General features: G+C 36.4%; 1 protein-coding gene across 3 annotated transcripts in view; it reads right to left on the reverse strand.

The window, feature by feature from the left end:
• Positions 1 to 21,435, reverse strand: part of FIG4 (FIG4 phosphoinositide 5-phosphatase) — a 130,641-nt gene that overhangs the window by 82,116 nt on the left and 27,090 nt on the right. For all 3 annotated transcript variants that reach the window (XR_009506187.1, XR_009506186.1, XM_059941420.1), the window contains exons 4-10: positions 15,958 to 16,114; positions 13,160 to 13,210; positions 8,487 to 8,635; positions 5,383 to 5,511; positions 2,998 to 3,098; positions 1,580 to 1,742; positions 1,039 to 1,136 (exon numbers count right to left, since the gene is read on the reverse strand). Coding sequence is in view for 1 of the 3 variants with exons in the window: in XM_059941420.1 (XP_059797403.1) it covers positions 1,039 to 1,136; positions 1,580 to 1,742; positions 2,998 to 3,098; positions 5,383 to 5,511; positions 8,487 to 8,635; positions 13,160 to 13,210; positions 15,958 to 16,114 (848 nt within the window). In the remaining 2 variants the exon portion in view is untranslated. The remainder of the gene's footprint in view (positions 1 to 1,038; positions 1,137 to 1,579; positions 1,743 to 2,997; positions 3,099 to 5,382; positions 5,512 to 8,486; positions 8,636 to 13,159; positions 13,211 to 15,957; positions 16,115 to 21,435) is intronic.

Here is a 21,435-nt window from a genome sequence, read left to right on the forward strand (position 1 = left end):
ACAGGGATTGCACTGAATCTGTAGATTGCTTTGGGTAGTATACTCATTTTCACAATGTTGATTCTTCCAATCCAAGAACATGGTATCTCTCCATCTGTTTGTATCATCTTTAATTTCTTTCATCAGTGTCTTATAGTTTTCTGCATACAGGTTTCTTGTCTCCTTAGGTAGGTTTATTCTTAGGTATTTTATTATTTTTGTTGCAATGGTAAATGGGAGTGTTCCCTTAATTTCTCTGTCAGATTTTTCATCATTAGTGTATAAGAATGCAAGAGATTTCTGTGCATTAATTTTGTAACCTGCTACATTACCAAGGTCACTGATTAGCTCTAGTAGTTTTCTGGTAGCATCTTTAGGATTCTCTGTGTATAGTATCATGTCATCTGCAAACAGTGACAGTTTTACTTCTTCTTTTCCGATTTGGATTCCTTTTATTTCTTCTTATCTAGCCTCCCTGCCCTCTACCCCAGGCCTTTGACCTGACTGCCTACTCATATACACAAGATATGTTGACCAGACAGTGTACTCTGACAAGGAAGCACAGAATTATGAGGCCAGGCCACCACTCTGTCCACCCAATCCTTGAGCTACAACCACACCCAATTTCTGAATCTAGTCTTTAGATCCCATTACCACATATTATCTTGCCCAGCAGATCTTTTGGATGGTCAAAGAAAGTGGTTGTATCAAGGCTACGCTGTGCCTGTTTGATCTCCATGCTTCCTTCCCCAAGCTGTCCTAGAAGCTGAGGCAGAATTTCACCCGCACCTAGTTCACCCCAGAAAATCAGGAGACTGACATGCTCATTGCTCTCTTCCCTAGGGAACACACCACAGATTCTCCCATGTACCCAGGGAAGAGGCCACATGGAATCAGAGGCCAAAGGACAGAGGCTCAGACAGTTCAGACACCGTGAGCCATCATAGCATGATAAATCCACAAGTCTCTCCTCTGGGGAGAGGTAAAGCAGGCTTGTTAAACCCCTCCGTGTTGTCCAGTGTAATTGAATTTCATAACCAAACAGATAGCGCGTCATACCTTCACTAAATTTAAGATGATGATGGGGGAGCCAAACCTCTGAAGCATCTGGTCAAAGTGAAGGGCAGCCACATGGGCAAATGGATCTGCCTGATCCACTGGGGGGACAAAAAAAATGAGTAAGTACCAGAATGAAAACTGTAAAGAAAGAATAAAAGAAGTACAGTGTTTTGTTTCGCGTTATAATGTTTAAAGAAATGCAATTCAACTAATCTTCTGGTAGTTTCATGTCTCAAATTCCTCTTGAGCTTATCAATCATTCTTCATGTATTTACTGAATTTGAATGATTCTTACATTTCTGAATATAAATAATTACATTTATATTTTATAATATAAATAATTTACTAGTGGCCAAAATTTAAAATACATACATAAAAGTTATTGCATAAAAATATTAGTAGTCCTTCTTCTAAATGATCTACTTTTCAGTACTAAAACTTCATTAAAACCCAAGCATTTATGAGATTTCTGTGACAGTAGTTCACTATCTCTAAATGTGGGTACAGAAGAGTTACTATTAAAAAAGACTGTTCTACGCACATGTAATAGGTGGCTTAGGCATCATAGTTGAAATGTCCTGAGACCAGTATAAGGGAACTGATCCTCTAACTTGCACATAAGAAGAATAACTTCCTGCAGTAAAAGACATGACAGAAGCATCGCAGAGTATTTGTTCAGTTTCCACTTCATTTGCAACATCACCCTGGAAAGAAAGGTGCATTTAAAAATATTTTATATCCTTAGAATTTTTTAATGGAAAAAATTTCAAGTACACAATGAAAATATAATTCCTAGTCTTAGAATGTTTTAAAAGAGGTAAATGTTAATCAACATTCATGTGCATATTAAAAAAAGGAAAATCATTAAAATGCAATAAAGGAAGCAATTAAAAATAGCAGAGACTAGACAAAGGAAAAATCAAATTAAATAGCTAATAATACAAGTAATAGATAGAGAACAGCTTGAGTGATATAAATGGCAGAGAAGGAGACCAAAAATAAACAATCACATGAAATTATCCAGGAGGTTAGGAAGACCAGAGAAATATAAAAATTCAATTCTGAAGACCAAGGAGGAATAAAAGGACAAAAGAAAGAGTGAGATTCAAATAAAAGATGCCTGACGGAGAGAAAAAAAAAATCGTGAGATAGCTTTACCTATAAAAGTATATGATGATATGACAAAGAATAATTTTAGAGGCATTAATAATGTACCTGTTTAATTACCCTTGAAATATTCAAAAGTAAATAATAGAGTTGCAAAATTCTGCTTTTTTCTTAAAGCACCAGTTATAACTATGTTCATTGTTGATACAATTTTAAGAACAAATGTTGCTATTTTAAGGCAGGATCAAAACCTAATGTCTTGCTCCATCTGTCTACTCAATCACACATCTGCCTAAGACTCAAGTTGTCTATTGCAAAGAGAGATGGAACACTCAAAGGACATTACATGACTGAAGGCAGGACAGATGAATTTGTTGTTATTTTCTAGGGGTGAGTAGAGAAGGAGTCTGTCTTGAGCCAAACTAAAGCAGAGGGGAGGGGGTAAAGGGTTTCCAATGCCTTGCTCTACTCAGTCTTCTTGTCAAGGATGCATTTCCAATGAGTGCTCCCCTCCATTTATTCCTTGGGTGGAGGTGCTTTGCTATTTTAGTCTCTCCACTAAATATGTACTACATTTTTTCATATATTACAGAAATGACTCATCCTCCAAAACATTAGACATTTCATAACTTCCTAAGGTATTGCATAACTCTAAGATAGTTAATTTTTCAGAATATCTGTACATTAGTCATATTTCTCACAAGTTTCCGATACTCTAGAGAATTCATTATTCTCTTGATAATGTCCCAAACTAAGAAATTCCACTTTCTAAAATTCCACTTTGCTTCATCTGTCAGCAAAGCTAATGTAAAAAGTTAAATTGCCAGCAGTGTTGTTGTTTTCCCATCTTACCTCACAGTTTGCACCTCTCTTGAGAAAACGGGTCCCAGCAAACTTACTGGATCTTCTAGCTATTAAAGTGACATACACAGGTCGTCCATAGATCAACAGCTCTTGGAAATCAAGTTAAAGCTATTTAGCAATCATGACTGTCACACCAAACCAAGAGAATCATTATACCCAATATACTTTGTCCAGTAGGTTAAAGAACACCAAAAAGCTCCACCCAAGAATGGAACAACATTGGGTCTAACTGTTCTTTCCAATTATGTAGGTATTAAGGCAAAAACGAACCTCACTAAGGAGTGGTTTCCATGAACTTCAGAGGAAATGGTAACCAGATGTAGGGTTATCGGCCAAGGGAAGACCTGTGGTCCCTCCTTATAGCCAAGTAAGGATGTAAACAGGTACAACTAATCCTTCCTTAGTCTTCAGAGACCATATACCTGTCAAAGTGAGCATATGTCACTTAACAGGGTGTTTAAATTATGAAGCAATAGATAACTCTGAGGGAATGGAGTTAGTATAATACAGTGAGAGTACCCAAATTTGTCACCTAACTGCAAAACTGAACACTGGGAACTGTTTAATCAAAATAAAGTTTATTAATTATGTCACCTTATTTAACTTTCTGAGCCTCCATTTCATCTTCTGTAAAATGGTATAAGTACTAAAAAAAAGTAACCAATTTTATTAGGTGGTTGGGAAGACTAGGTTACGTAATGTGTGTAATGGTTACTACTGCCTGGCCTATAGCAAACGTTCAGTAAATAGCAATGACCTTTATCATCATATAGACTTCCAGAATTCATTAAATGCTTGATAACTGGGAGACTGGAGTCAACATTTCAACTAACGAGCTTTAAAATTATAATCTATGGTGCTATTCACTACTTTAAAAAAAAACATTTATTGTACTTAATATATGCCAGGCCCTGAGTTAGCTCTTGAGAAATACAAAACAGTTTAGAATTACCTTTTAGAAACTGTCTTTAGAAACTGTAGCACATTCTTTTCAGTGTCCTTGGTGGTGAAAACTGTGTGCTTTTACAGGTTGATTTTACTTTTGGAAACAGAAAGAGTAATTCAGAGCCAAATCTCATTATTCAGTGAATGATCAAGCAGATAATACCACTCACTGGTTGACAATGATTATAAAGTAATGAGCCATCTCAAGTGTAGCACACAAATCTCACTCATCTTCATTCCAAAAGTCCTCTGCGTCTTCACCTAGCCTCTCCTTGCCCTCATTTGCCACAAAGAAGGCAGTACAGGTCCTCTTCAAGGCTAATCTATCCAGCTCTACCCCCGACTCCACTCCTCTCAAAAGTTCTGATGCCAGAAAGCATAATATTGGTTCATCACATTCACCCACTTAATGGTCTCAAAACAACCACTCCTTTAAAGTTTTCACTCTAGGTTTTTAAAAAACCTAGAACACAAGGAAGAATGTCAACTAGAAAGCAGGCTAGGTGCACAAATGCCCTACCTGATCTCAAAAGGGGACAGGAAAAACCTAAACACCACTTCTAGAAAGAAGACACTGCCTTCCTAAACCTCATAACATAATAGCACATCCTTGAGAGGTTTCAACATAGCAAAATTAAAGGACAAAAGGTATTTATAAAATTGAACTCATCAGCTTAACCCAAGGCTCAACCTACGTCTATTTAATCTATTACACCCTAATCCAGACCTTCATTACATTATGCCTGAACCACTGCAATCTTTTCCTAACAAGTGTCCCTTGTTCTAGTCTCATTTTACTTAATCCACCTTGAAAATAGCTATCCACTCAAGCTTCCTAAGTACTAACTTGTATGTTACCCTCTTGAAAAAAAACTTTCAAAAGCTCTAGCACCAAACCCAAAGTCCTTGGTCCAACCACCAAAGCAATCTGGTGACTGGCAATCTGACTCCCCCTAAATGATCTCCTTCCCACTACACTGTACCTCCCAGGGGTCTTATCGATATATACAAACCACAAGTACACTCCCATGAACTTTTCCATCTCAACATTCATGGTGCTTCCCCAATCCAAAATCTCATTGCCAAGGCCTGCCTTTCGACTGAGGCCAGGCCAAGTTCAACTTTTCCTGTGGGCCTGCCCCATCCTCCCCACCTGTCAGGGATTCTGCTCCTTCTCTCCAGTAAGAATGATACTTACTACCTGTATCACTTCCTGTGCACATAGTGTTTTCTTCCTTGTTATTTGTCTCTATACATAGTAGATCTGCATTCCTGTTTGTATTTCAACTACGTGGAATGCATAGGTAATTATAATCTATCTGTTGGATGCATAGATGATTGTAATCTTATAATTCATACATAGCTTTCTACAAATTGGTACAGCATAAGTTTAATAATATGTATCTTAATTTTTTTAAAAAAGGATACTTGACTGCCCACAGAACCCATGAATAATATACAGCAGCCAGTCACGATGGACAGTATTTTTAATTATATCCAGAAGTTCGCCATTCCACACGTACTTCATATAAGGCTCACTACAGATCCCAAATACACCTGAAAAATAAGAGTTGGTATCAGAAAGATAAGGAAATTGGTTGACATTCGTTTTTAAGTTCTTAAACTTTTGTTTTTAATTTCAAAATGCCTGATTAATATCATTGCTGTTTTCAGTAGATATAACTCATCTCGTTGCCCAGAACACTGTGCTGATTCTGTACAAAGTTAAAGAAAACACACATTTTCTGATTTGTGAGTTTTTAACCTAAGAGAGAAGAAAACAGCTGGGAAATTAAGGAGACGTGTACAAACACATGAATAAGGCGGAGACAGCAAGGACAGCAGCTGGGAACATGGCTCTGGTGTCAGAGTGCCTGGGTCCAAATCCGAGCTCTGCCTCATCAGCAGGGTGACAGGTGTGACCAAGAGGGGTACTTACTCCCAGTGCCCCTGTTTCCTCATTTGTGCCTGTATCATGGGATTGTTATAAAGATGAGATAAGTTGATAATGCACATAAAGTGCTCAGAACAAGTCTGGTGCCTTACTGATACTTCCATAAGTGGTAGTTGTTATTATATCAAGCTTTTTCTATACAACAACACTAATTTCATCAAGCATGATTTCAGGATATCCAAATAAATTAAACATGAATAAGTTTTACAAAACTTATATAAAAGTACAAAATAAGAAACAAGTATATTTAAAAGATAATGGCTTAAAAGATCGTTAACAGTTCTGGATAGAGGCAGTCAATACTCTTTTTCTTCTCAAAACATGTATGTTAAGAGTGTTTATATACTATGACAAACACTTTGGTTTTATTCATAAAAACTAAGCCTTCTCTACCCCTTCAATGACATTACACTGAGCATGAATAATGGATTGGAGTCCTGTCTTTGTCACTTACCAGCTCTGTGACCTTTGGCAAGTTACTTAACATCTCAGAACCTCAATTTTCTAAACTGTGAAATGATGGCACTACTCACCGCAGGGATATTATTCAGATTAAAAAAAATAATATATGCAAAGTGACTAACATGCTGCCTGACACATTAGAGATTTTTTTTAAATGTATTATTTTCCTTTTCTACCTACCCCGATACCTATTACCCTCACCCTCTCTTTCCTATCAGTTTCCCCCTGTGTAGTAGGAGAATAATGCATCCCTCCCCTACAAAAAAGATGTCTATGTCCTAATCACCAGAACCTGTGAATATGTTATGTTACAATGGCAAGAAGGAATTAAAGTTGCAGATAGAATTAAGGTTGCTAATCAGATGACCTTAAGATGGGGAGACTATTCTGGATTGTCCAAGTGGGCCCAGTGTAATCAGAGATCATTATAAGTGAAAGGGGGAAACAGGAGTGTGAGTGTCAGAGTGATGTAATGTGGGAAAATCCTCGGCCGGCCATTGCTGGCTTTGAAGATGAAAAGGGCAAGAAAATGGATTTTTCCCTAGGGTCTCAAGAAAGGAACGCAGCCTTGCCGACACTCTAACTTTAGTCCACTGAGACCTCTTTTGGACTTCTGACTTCCATAAGATAATAAATTTGTATAGTTTTAAGTCACTGAGTTTGTGGTAATTTCTTATAGCAGCTATAAAAACCTAATACACAGTTATTCATATCTATCAAGTAGAACTGATTGACAGATAGTAAAAAATTAAGTAGCTTTCAGAGGCTTAATTCAGATCCCAGAACAGATATTCAAATTCAGATGTGAGATGAGACACAGTGCAAATTTAGTAATACTTTTAGCTTTTCTATTACTAAGTATGATATTTAGAAGAAATGATGTGACAAATATTCAGGTACACATTATTTTACCCTCCACCTGTCTCTAGTGTTACAGGTTACAATCCAGATATCTGAACCATGGCAAATTTACGTGATCTAGATGTTTTGGGGTAGGGAGGGTGCACTGGGTTTGGCCTTAGCTCAAGAGATATTCAATCTAATAAACTAACAAGAGTCAAGGCAATAACAGAGATGGCATTCAGTCTAAGTAACAGTCTAAGTCTTCTTAGAGTGGACCAGAACCTTTGGCAAAATGCTAACAGAGTACAGCCTCTTCCTGTGTGTCCTGTAAGGACAAACCTTCTGGAACTTACATTCTACCTCTGCACTCACATCTCCATCACTACATAGAAGTAGCACTGAGGAAGGCACCCAAAGACACTACTGACTTTTTATGTTTCCATAGTAAGCTCAATTCAGCTAAATTGTCTTAAGTTTGAAGCAATTCCTTCACAACATTAACTCTAGCAATGTCTCTGGCTTTAAATTTCTAGACCAACCCCCAAATCTAGGGATAAAGGTACCAATTCTATTCTGTGACTGGTTAGTCCCAGATCTCCAGGGTCACCCTAGACTAGTCACACACAGGTCCTGCAGTAATCCCACAGTGGTCCTGACAGAAGCAGGGCTTGTGAGGGACCAGAGGGGCAAGCTGAGACCAATCAAAGTCAGAACAGCCTCTGACATACTGCAATGGTTCCTCTAGACACTGGCCTTGTGATCTTAATCTCTAGGCCTCAGTTTTCTACTTAGCCTTCATTTCTTTCAAAGTAGCATTATACCTACTGAGCAGAGTTTTTATGAGGATTAGAGATATGACATATAAATGTCTAGGATGCAATAGGCAAGCCATGGTAACTGTTTTCTAAAACTCAATCCATACACAATTGGTCTCTATGAAGAAAAATAAGGTGGTGGTGTGTATTCTCCAATATTTAAAAAGAAAATTCTCCATTCAAAGGCTAAACTGAATGTATTCCATAAAAGGTGCATGAAATTCAGCTAGAAAACATCAGTATACAATTTTCTGGCTTGCCCACAAATGAAATTCATTTGGTGATGCATGATCTCTATAAAAATGAATTGGTCAAGTTCATATACCTGAAACAACCTGATGTAAGGACAAAGAGCAAAGAGGAAAGGAGAAATATGAGGGAAATGTGAGTGAATTTAATGAGATGCCGTTTCATAGATGCCACATTAACATATATTGGATGTGCTGAAAACCACCTACCACTTCCACCCTGTGTAATTAATCCTTCATCTTCAAAGATGTCGAAACTCTCCTGGCGAGTCTGGGTCGTTTCTGACTTTAACATCTCCAGGGGCATTCGCAAGACAGTGAGATTATATTGAAGTGAGTGGGACAAATCATAGCTGTAACTGAGAAAAGAACTGAAACTTAATAAGAATTAGAAAAGTAAAACATATTTCATAGTCTTGGCTCCCAGAAGGAATTAAAACCTATGAACTAAATTACTTAGCACCTGTTAGTTTCCTTGGAAGCAATGCTGTACAAATAAGCACATTAAAACACAGTAAACCATGAATACAATTGGAAATTTAAAAATCACTGCATGACAGGCATTTGCATAACTAGAAATATACAATGTGAGTAACCTACATTGATTTGCAATGTGCATTTTTTGCTTCACGCTGAAATTAATCTAACTTCAGGGCCTTGTACAAAGGGGTCACACTCTCATATATATCTGAATGGAGTATTAAAAATGTTACAATATCCACTGCAACAGTGCATGGTCTGTACTCTAGTTTACCTATGAATGAAAAGAATTCTATTAATTATTACTGGTGGTACCATAACTGACTTAGTAATAAAACAAGAATAAGCAAATAACACAAGCCATCACAGTAAAATATGTTTGAAAAGCATAATAGTCATCCAAAAAATTGTATAACAGTCTGTGCAAACAAAATTTGCACAAAATTAACAATTTTTATAAGTATCTCTAGCTATATATTTTTAGCACAGAATTTCAGACAGTATCTAGAATTCTTTACGTTTATACAAATTTGAAAGTATTTTAGTCATATTTTAAGATGGTTACAATTTTGTCTGGAGACTCACACACATTATTTTAATTATTTCTTTAATTTATTAACTATAAAATTTATTGATTTACTATTTATTTGTTTGAAATTGATTTATTTCATCTGTGAAATTAAATTTTACCACATTTGCTTGATAGAGCCATTAGTTTTACTAGCATCTAATCTCACAGGGATAAAATCTGTATTAAGAAGTTGGTTCTTCAATCGCATTTACATGAGCATAAAAAATACTTAGGAATAAATTTAACGAAGGAGGAAAAAGATCTGTACACTAAAAATATAAGACATGGATGAAAAAAATAAGACACAAATAAATGGAAAGATATCCAGTGTTCATGGAACAGAAGAATTAATATTGTTTCAATGTCCATACTACCCAAAGCCATCTATAGATTCAATACAATCCCTATCAAAATTCCAATGACATTTTCCACAGGAATAGAAAAAAACAATTCTAAAATTTGTATGGAACCACAAAAGACTCCTAATAGCCAAAGCAATCTTAAGAAAGAAGGACGAAGCTGGAGGCATCAAACTTCCTGATTTCAAACCTTATTGCCAAGCTATAGCATTCAAAACCATGTGTTACTGACATAAAAAAGACACCTAGACCAATGGAATAGAATTGAGAGCCCAGAAATAAACCCACTCCTATATAGTCAACTAATATTTGACAAGGGAGCCAAAAAGACTAATGGAGAAATGATAGTCTCCTTCAATAAATGGTGCTGGGAAAACTGGACAACCACCTGCAGAAGAATGAACTTGGACCCCTGTATTACACCACTCACAAAAAATTAACTGAAAATGGATTAAAGCCTTAAATGTAAGACCCAAAACTATAAAACTATTACAAGAAAACATAGGAGAAAATTTCCTTGACACTGTTCTTGACAAAGATGTTTTTTGGATATGACACCAAAAGAGCAAGTAACAAAAGCAAAAAGAAACAAACTAAAAAGCTTCTGCACAGAGAAAGAGAGTCAGCAAAATAAAAAGGTAACTTATGGAAGAAAATATTTGCAAACTATCTAACTATTAAGGGGTTAATAGCCAAAATACATAAGGAACTCATACAACTCAACAGCAAACATACAAATAATCCAATTTTAAAATGGGCAAAAGACTTGAATAGACATTTTTCCAAAGAAGACATACAAATGGCCAAAAAGTACATGAAAAGTTGCTCAACATCACAGTAGAGAAATGCAAATCAAAACTGCAATGAGATATTACCTCATACCTATTAGAATGGCTCTTATAAAACAAACAAAGAAACAGTAAGGGTTGGCAAGGATGTAGAGAAAAGAGAACCTTTTGCACTAATGGTGGGAAGGTAAATTGGTGCAGCCACTATGGAAAACAGAATGGAGGTTCCTCAAAAAATTAAAAATAGGGCTTCCCTGGTGGCTCAGTGGTTGGGAATCCGCCTGACAATGCCGGGGACACGGGTTCAAGCCCTGGTCCAGGAAGATCCCATATGCTGCGGAGCAACTAAGCCCGTGCGCCACAACTACTGAGCCTGCGCTCTAGAGCCCATGAGCCACAACTACTGAGCCCACGTGCCAAAACTACTGAAGCCCATGCGCCACAACTACTGAAGCCCACGCGCCTAGAGCCCGTGCTCTGTAACAAGAGAAGCCACTGCAATGAGAAGCCCGCGCACCACGATGAGGAGTAGCCCCCACTCGCTGCAACTAGAGAAAAGGCCGCGCACAGCAACGAAGACCCAACACAGCCAAAAACAATAAATAAAAGTAAATAAATAAATTTTTTTAAAAAATTAAATATAGAACTACCATATGATCCAGCAATCCCATTTCTGGGTACATATCCAAAGGAAATGAGATCACTATCTCAAAGAGATAGCTGCTCCTCCACGCCCACTGCAGAATTAATGACAACAGCCAAGACATGGAAACAACCTGAGTCCATTAACAGATGAATGGATAAAGAAAATGTGGCATATATAAATAATGGGGTATCATTTGGCCATAAAAAAGGAAATCTTGCCTTTTGCAACAACATGGATGGACCTGGAGGGCATTATGCTAAGTGAAATAAGTTAGACATACAAAGACAAAGACTATGTTATCACTTACGTGTGGAATCTTAAAAAGCTGAACTTATAGAAAGAGAGAGTAGAATAGTAGTTGCCAGTGGCAGGGGGAGGAATGGAGAAATGTTGGTCAAAGGGTACAAACTCTTAGCCATAAGATAAATAAGATCTGGGTATCTAATGTACAGAGCATGGTAACTATAATTAACAATACTGAATTATATACTTGAAACTTGTTAAGGGAGTAAATCTTAAATGTTATCACTACACACACACACGCATAATCACAATTGTGTGATGGGATGAAGGTGTTAACTAACCTTATTGTGGTAATCATTTTGCAATATATACATGTATCTATACATGTATCAATCATCACATTGTACTACTTAAACTTACATATGTCAATAATATCTCAATAAAGCTGGGGGGTGGAGAGAAGCTGGGCTTTTACTTTTAACAATCAATTCTTCCTGCTTTATTCTAGCTGAATCATAACAATGCAGTATAACCTTTTCAGAAGTCTTTAACCTCATATTTTTACTTATGGAATGACTTGTTCAGAACTCAGTATGGGGATGCAGACGAAGTTGAAAACTGTGAAGCAGGAGAAGACCATTTCTAACAGTACCACTGAGCTTCAGTAATAACTCACAGAGACTATAAACATAATTAAGCAATAAAGGCTGAAAAGCAAATGATGGAAACAAATACAATGGAAATATACTTTCAATAAACATTGGTGGAAGCAAAAATTATTTCTTTAGGAGCCCTTCACTATACTATTGCTAAATTAATTGTCTTCGGTTTCACATCAATGAAGACATAATCCACTCTACACAGTAGACAAGTTTTTCTTTATTTCATAGATAAAGAAATGGTTAACTATATTAAGTTTAAAAATAAATTTAAAATAATGCAAAGTACCCCAAAAGTATGTAACACCAATAGCTACAACACTCTGGGTCCTCTTCTAGTCCCATGACTCAAGTCTTATTGCTATATGCTATTTTATGTTCTACTTTTTAGTTTGGACGTTATAGCCGATAGAAAGTTATTAGGCTACATGGAAAATTCTATTTACCTGGCCTACATATTGGTCTCATCATCAATGGTATAATATTTTATCATGATGCTCTGCTATAATTTGCTTGCTTATTTTTCAATTATCGATATTTGGGTTGTTCCTGTGTTGGTTGGTTGGTTGGTTTGGGCCATGATAAATAGAGAAGCTATTAATGTCTCTTTACAAATAAGGATTAATATTTTCTCTCCTGATATATTTTCTTCAGCTATATTTTCACATATACTTAATGGTACATTCCTCTCCAGGAAAGTTATTAATTTACAATGCCAATAGCATTGGTATCAATGTTGGTATTTCAACAGTTCTTCCTATTTTGAATTTATTTTTACCTAATTTTGCTAGATCGTTAAATTGAAAACTGTGAAACTGTTACAACTCTGTATATAGATTGAATGCAGACTTCATTTTTGTAGTTCAAAACTAAAAAATAAGAATATTTCCTTAAAATCCTAATAAAGATGATTTTTATAGTGAGAATAATCACAATCTATCCTTTCAAAATTTCAAATATCAGATTTTTAAAAGGAGGAAATACTTGTATTTGTACTATTTTAGATGAAAAAATTTGGCTATTTTAAAAAAAAGAATAACTGAAGTACTACTGTATCCTCTGATTCTGTTTTTACCCTATGGAAAATTATATAAACATTTAAGAGACTGATAAGAGCAAAATTCAGCTCAAACATACCTAAAGTAAAAATTGCTGGACAGGTCCACATTTTGAAATATTCGTAGATACCTAAAAAAAAATGATGACTATAGTTAACAACCTGATGACTATAGTTACCACTGTTATATGATATACATGAAAGTTAAGAGAGTAGATCCTGAGTTCTCATAACAAGGAAAGAAATTTTCTTCTTTTTTTTCTTTTTCTTTGTATTGTATCTGTATGAGATGACAGATGCTAACTAAACCTACTGCGGTAATCATTTCACAATATATTATATCTAAGTCAAACCATTATGCTGAACACCTTAAACTAACACAGTGATGTATGTCAGTTTTATCTCAATAAAACTGGGGGAAAAAATGACCAAAAAACCCCAAAGCATATTGCATTCACACAACACCATTATTTGTTCATAGCTTAACATATACATATATATACATTTATATTTGTAAATACACTCATTGAAACAGAAATTTAATCCATAACTGGAGAAGAGATTTCATCTGGAGCAATTTCTAAGTATCCTGATCATCACTTGAGACCCTTAACTTCAGTTTGACCATTTCCTCATCACTGATTATGCCAGAGAGGGAAAGTCATGCCCCTACATACATAGGGTGCTTAGACTTTGGGCAAGACAGAAGTAAATACTGTTCTTGTTTTCACAATATGCTTTGAGGTTGGAGAGAGTGGAGGAACAAAAACAAGCACAAATGTTTGTGGGTCACCATAATTTTAAGTTGCAAAGTTTTTTTAAACTGAAAAAAAATGCAGAATAAAGTATCCATGTATCTACCACTCAGGATTAATAAATGTTAACACTTTTTCATATTCATTTCAACCTTTTAAAGACACTGATCACAAATGGGTATTGAATTTGTCAAATATATATATATGAAAAATATATATATAAATATAAATACACACACACATATTTTTTGGCCACGCCGTGCAGCTTGCGGGATCTTAGTTCCCCGACCAGGGATCGAACATGTGCCCTCAGCAGTGAAAGCGCAGAGTCCTAACCACCGGAGAGCCAGGGAATTCCCTCAAATATATTTTCTACATATATTAAGATAAACACAATTTTTCCCAACAATATTTTAACGTGGTGAATTGCTCTAGCAAATTTTATAATGTTGATACAACCATACATTAAAGGGGTAACCTCTAGTTATCATTTTGTATGAAATGTTTTACAGTACTTTATTTCCTAATACCATACCAAACATTTTTACTTAAATGCATTATTGGATTACATAGTTTTGTAAGTATGGTAAAAGTTTACCTATCCAGTAATAGTATAAGTCCACCTATAACAAGCTATTAATATAATTGTATCTTATTCTGGATTATTCCATTTACTATACAATATTAATCACAAGATAAGTTCACTCTTTAAAGATAGTCATATCACTATATAGAAGAACGTAATTTGTTTTACCATTCTCAGCTAAAGAATCGTAAAGATGAGGCTTATAAATAATATAAACCTCTTCAATTTTTCCCCATCCCTTGGATTTATATGCACTGGCCTATCTGATTCACTTTTTCAAATTAATTTATTTTGTATTGAAGTATTGTTGATTTACAATGTTTCAAGTGTACAGCAAAGTGATTCAGTTATATATATATACACACACATATATGTATACATATACTCTTTCAGATTCTTTTCCATTATAGGTTACTACAAGATATTGAATATAGTTCCCTGTGCTATACAGTAGGTCTTTGTTTTTTATCTATTTTATATATAGTAGCGTGTATCTGTTAATCCCAAATTCCTAATTTATCGCCCCCCCTTCCCCTCTGGTTTCAAATCCATAGAAAAATTGGGGGAAAAAATAGTGTAATAAACAGCAGTATATCCTTCACCTGAATTCACTGTTGAATATTTCTCGTTATACATTTATACACACATACATTCTCTCTCTTTAAATACACACGTACATTTTATTTTTCTAAACCATTTACAGTAAGTAGCAGACATGATGAAACCTCAGTCCTAAATATTTTATTATATATCTATTATGAACAAGGACAATCTCCTGAGTAACCACAATATCATTATACACCCAAAATTTAATACTGATCCAATATCCCCTAGTATATGGTCCATAAACAAACCGTTCCAGTAGAGTCCTTTATAGCTGTGTGTGTGTGTGCACGCGTACATGTACATGAGCATGCATGCACATGTTTTAATCCAGGATCTAACAGAAATTCAAGTGTTGCACTTTGTCATGTCTATTCTAAACTCTAGAACAACTCTCTGGCTCTTTCTGTGTTGCACGACATTGACATTTTTGAAGGGTCCAGACCAGTGTCTTACAGAAAGTCCCACAATAGGAATTTATCTCATTATTTCCTCATGCTTAGATTCAAGTTAAATATTTTTAGTAAGAAAACTACACAGGTAGTGGGTGTCCTTCCCATTGCTTCACGTTAAGAGGCAAATAATGTCAGTTTTGTCTCACTATTGGTGATGCTAAGTTTGATCATTTGGTAAGTATGTCTGTCATTTTTTTCTCTTTGTAAATAATAAAGATAGTTATGGAGTATGGTATGTTGAGACTGAGCGAATATCTGTTCCTCAATAATAACCTCTCACCTAATGGTTTTAGGAGCCTTGTTGATTCCTGCTCAAATCAATTGTTTTAATGGAGGGTTTTTAATAGCCCTTGAACAAAAGCTGTAGCATTCTGAGCCAGTATTTTACATTTTAACATAACACTTATAATCTTTTGACTATGTTCTATTTTCTAACTGGTCTACCAGGTAAAAAAATAGCAGTTACCACCAGTACATACCTAGCTTCATCAGGATGAGTAATCCGTACAGAATCATTGGGTATATAGATCATATTTGTATCTTCAATCTTATATATTGCATGACCTCCAATATCTGCCATCTTCCTCCTTTTGGTTATTAACACAATATAATAGCCTTCTAAAAACCTGACAAAACCTACACAAGAAAAAAAGAAAGATAAATACATTTCCTAAACTTAGTAATGCTTTTAGATACATGTTTAAAAGGCAAAAGACTTTTGACACATTTCCTACTTTATTATTTCTATGATTTACAGCCATACAAATTTTCGGTTGTCTTAGAATTATTCTCTAGAAATATTTATCTCACTTAAAAATGTTGCTCTAAACAACCTGATTAAAGAAAGACCACATGTATTAATGTTCAGTAGCACTAAGTTCTCAGCAACATACTAGTTACCACACAGTCTTGGTTAAAAATGTTCTGGCTCCCAGAACTTTTGCTTTGGGAGTTAAAACTAATTCTCTTGTTGGTTGGGGGGAGAGGGAGGGGAACACTTTTGAACCAGTTACATGAGGAGCTCAGCAGAGCCCCTCCCCAGTGAAACAACCACAACTGGTAAAAATTATAAAAACAAAACAAAACATTGAAAGTTCCTGGAAATTCTCCTAATGGCATAAAGCAAATGGAGAAACATTTATTCAAGAAAATCTACTAGATCTTGGAAAGAACAGCAAGTCTGTGACATACGAACCGCAATTTGTTTCCCTTCTACACCCTTCTCCCAATTCAGTGGGACAGAATATCTACTCCCGGCAGGTGTCGCCGAAAAAGACAGTACCCCTTCCTCCCTCCCCAGCTCTCAGTCTAGAGCCTTGGTTTCTGCTCAGGAGGTGCAGGCCACCAGCATTTCCCATTCCTTCCAGCTCTGTGCTGCAGACGCTCTATTCCAGGCAAGCACATCTGAAATTGGGGGCTCCTTTCTTCTACCCAGTCCTACTTGTAGAGTGGAGGCTTTACCCCAGCACAAATACTGGATCCCATCACCCCCACTCACTGACAGGGTGAGTCAGATACGGTCACTTACAGCTGACTGCCCATCAGAAAGAGTAGAGGCCAGAAGGCTGTGGGATAACATATTCAAAGCACTGAAAGAAAAACTCAACCAAGGATCTTATATATAGCGTAACCATTTTTCAAAACTAACTTTCTTATGTGCATGTGTGGGTGTACTCACTTGCTCTCTCTTTCTCTCTCTCTCTCTGAGTGTTACATTTTATAAAGCCTGAGCTAGGATCTTGGTGCTATAAATGGTAGCTCTAGAAATGGCAAATACCCATTGTCTGTGTCTTGTTATTCTTAACTGACAAAAAAGAAAATTAGTAATTGAACATATTAACATAAATGAGCCAAAATATATAAAAGACACCTCAGGGATTTTATGAACCTGGCTACTTCTATTAAAACCATGAAAAATACTTATATTTGAGAGATCCACAAAGCACATTTTAAAAAAATGTTCATTTATGCTCCTCCCCATCTCCCCTTGGAGACTAGCTAAAAATTCCCTGACTAAAGCTAAAGGATTTAAGATAGGAGAAAAAGCTAACGTCAATCTCATCAAAAGCAAGTTAGGAAGCAGTTATCCTTTTAGAAGGCTAAAACCTACAAAATTAAGGGTCTTGGGAGCAGCATAAAAACACCCAAAAAAGAGAATCTAATTGGCTTTAAGTAATAAATATTCCCAAGATGAATGAGTTTCCCCTTTGTTCTTGCTATATATTTATTTTTTATAGAAAAAAACCTCTCTATAATAATTTCTCCCAACCTGCATTCCAACTGAATTTTATGTTTTCAGCTCTATTTATTTCATCCTACATGTCCCTTCATAATTTTGATAAGGTAAATATACTGCATAAAAGAATATTTTCTACCAGCATAAAATGCTTTCAGCATATTATGAGATTATTTTCTTTTTCCTTTTTACTACCAGTTGGAAACGTCACTCCTTTTTAAAAGGTTCCTATCAAATATAACCAACAATTAAAAGGCTTTAGCTTGGCATAGACCTCTGTCAAGAGTCAGCCTATTCATTGTTTTAACATACTGAAAACCAGAACAAATTTTTTCATCTTCATTCTACGTACTTCTGATCCCAGACCAATTTCCCTGAATATTTCCCAGACGCCTAGATGACAGTCATCATGCAAAAGTGATTTCTTTCTCTCCGAGTAGAGAAGGTTGTGTCATTTGAGTTGGACACCAAGCAAAGTAAATAAAAAAGGACAGTGTGGGAGGATGGAGTGGTGTGGAGTTCTGGTGGCTGGAGAGGACCCACAAGCCCACCAACAGGGAAGAGGGTAGTATCCTGCCGGGAGGTCACCGTGTCAGCTAGTCACTATCCTAAAAGCCTTCAGGGAGAACAGCACTCTGGCAGAGAAGTATCAAAAACCACAAGGGACCAAAGTGACTCTCTAACACCAAATCTACTGTTCCCTTACTAGTCTGAGGCTCACACTTTATTGTTGTTTTCCCTATATCTTGGATCTGCAATCTATTTCTAAGGGTGTTGCTTTAAAGAACAAGTGAGTCCATCACTTAGTCTGCTATAATGACACATTACATTGTACTAGCAGCTTACAAGAGTATCTTCTGACAGGTGACACAGGCAGAAAAAGGACATATATCAAAAGGGGCTGGATGGTCACAGAGCTGAGAGTAGTAAAGACTACAGGCCACCAGCCACCGACTCCATCCGAGTGCCCCAGGACCAGATAAAACAACTTTGTGAGGGATGCTCATGATCCCATCCAGTGGTTTCCCAAGCCTCCTGCTGGCTGCCAAATAACAATGGAGTAGGTCAGAAATGGGCAAGGTAGCTACAGGACAGGATCAATCCATGTCTGGGGACCAGTGATGGTCCCTGAGCTTTTGGTACCACCCCACGAAAAGACAAGTAAACGAACTGAAAGTAAGGGTTTAGAAACATCTGAGTTCATGATCAACGAACTTGCCTTGAACAGGCAAGACTAGTTTGGGTATTACTGAACTTATGTGAGGAGTCACATGTGGCCCAAGCTGAAGACAAGCTATGCACAGTAGGATCCTGTGTTGGCCTGTGACACATTTCTGGAAAAAAAATGGTCCTTTACTACAGATAGTTGCGAAGCACTGCTCTAGATTCTTATAGATTGTGAATTAAATTAACCACGATAACAGTCCAAAACATCCCAGCCAAAGTACTATTCACAAATTAGGCATGCTGAAAAAGCTGAGAGAAAATATTTCAGTCACAGAAGACAACCATTCTAGTCCTTTCACACATGTATTATTTTGACAACCAGACTATACATTTTTCAAAGATAAGCATTTTGTGTTTTGCTATTTCAGTAGCCCACATTATTTCTAAGGCAGTACTAGACAAATCATAGCCTTTTATTTACTCCCTATTTACTCTTAAAAATTCTAAGCTTTATCTACATGGTTGAACTAGAATACATAAAGTGCATTGCCCTGAAGATAACAAATGCTTACTTAGTACATAACTGTGTCACTTTACTGGTAGGTTAGTCTTTTAGTGACTTCACCATCCAAGGACAGCCTCAAAGAGGCCTCAAATTGTGAGAGAAATTGCTACCACAATACCTGAGAATGCCACCTAAGAGAAACATGGGGACACCTTCAGCCCTTACCCAAAGTTTATTAACTAATACTTGTGTATAAAATGAGTACCTGGTTATAAACTTGGTTATCAATTGATTAAAATAAAGCTTTGGTTTTACAAGCTTAGTTATCAGATTTAAAATGAGTCAAGGAGGAATTGGGAGATTGGGATTGACATATGTACACTAATATGTATAAAACAGATAACTAATAAGAACCTGCTGTATAAAAATAAATAAAATAAAATTCAAAATAAAATAAAATGAGGCAAGGAATATTGCTAAAAGCAAATATGCCCAGAACAATGAAGAATGATGAAAGTACCATTACAACAACACGGTACAGCATCTAGAGGCCACTTAGTGTAAAGGCAAACTGCCCAATACAACTCCAGAACAGCCAAGGGCAGCTATTTTTAAACAAAGTTCAATAACTGATCTTCAATTCGTTATACTTAATCATCAAGGAAGGTTCAATTCTGAATAATTAACCTTGGCTAATGAGGCATTCAATATTACATACACTTTAGGAAATTTCCATTTTAAAAAGCTGTAATAAAGTATCAGCATTTAAAGGAATGAATTTAACCTATTAAGTAACTAATTAAGCCTACTGTATTTAAGACACATTTTACTTACAAGTTTTTTTTTAACATATAAGTAACACTTAAAGTGGAATTTAACACATATGGAATGTATGGAATTTAAACACATGAACTCACATGACATATACCGACATGCACATGCCCACAAACAGGTACCCATTAAACATGAAACCTCAAGGGATTTGTCAAGACTGAGCAGAATGTACAGAGAAGGGGCCAGTCCTACGGAGAAGAAACCAATCATACCTACCACTCTCAACCTTCCTTGGCAGCCACCTAAGGCACAAAATGCACCTAAATGGATTACACATGAAGGGCTATGAGAGCACACCAAGAAAAATGAACTTCAAATACAGGGGAATATGCATAATCAAAGTCTCAACAAATATAGGGTCACCAAATAGAAAGCACTAATCAGAAAAATGAACATAAGAGAATATGAAACTATATAGCATAGTTCAGACCATATTAATTTTGTTAATATCTATAGACACCAATCACTCAGTCAATACTGCATACAGTCCAGTAAGTTTAAGAAGCAGAGAGATAATTTTGTAAGTGTTAAAAAAAAAAAAATAGACTCGAAATAAGGCTCTGCCAACAGGGAAGCTGAGATACAACTGCCCTCTGCTTGGCTTCCAAGGTCCCAGTGACCTGGCCTCACCCAACTACTTGCCAGCATCCCAGGACCCATGGGCATCTTCATGCCCGCACCTCTGCTGCTGTCCCTACTGGAGCTCTCTCCTCCCTTCCCCACATCCATCCAAATCTTGCTTCTCCTCCAGGGTCCAGCCTGAGTCTCATCTTCTCCAGGAAATCTTTCCTTGTCATGCCAGGTCCAAGAAGTCTACCTCTTATGTAATCTCCAATACCATTTACCTTTGACTACACAGCTGGGCTCTTAATTCCAATCCTGGAGTTGTTTTCATATGCACTGGGTTTTGTCCCCCATCCTAGTCCAATCATCTTAAGACTCCCCGGGACAAACCCATGGTAGAGCAAAGACAGATTTACTGACCCACTAAGGACAACACACCAGAAGAACTGTGGGGCATCTCACAAATGCCCCACAAAGCCAGACCACAGACTCCTTAAAGGCCAAGGCCATTTCTATATTTGTTCATGAATAAATAAAGGCGTTATTATAGGATTTGGGGACACGATTAGGTAAAATTTAAACGAAGAGACTCAAACCAAAGCAAGACTGTATGTAAAGAGATAAACATCAAGTCTAGATTGTGAAGCAGAC

Source organism: Balaenoptera ricei, chromosome 12 (genome assembly GCF_028023285.1).
Source record: "Balaenoptera ricei isolate mBalRic1 chromosome 12, mBalRic1.hap2, whole genome shotgun sequence".
In the NCBI taxonomy this organism is placed as follows: Eukaryota; Metazoa; Chordata; class Mammalia; order Artiodactyla; family Balaenopteridae; genus Balaenoptera; species Balaenoptera ricei.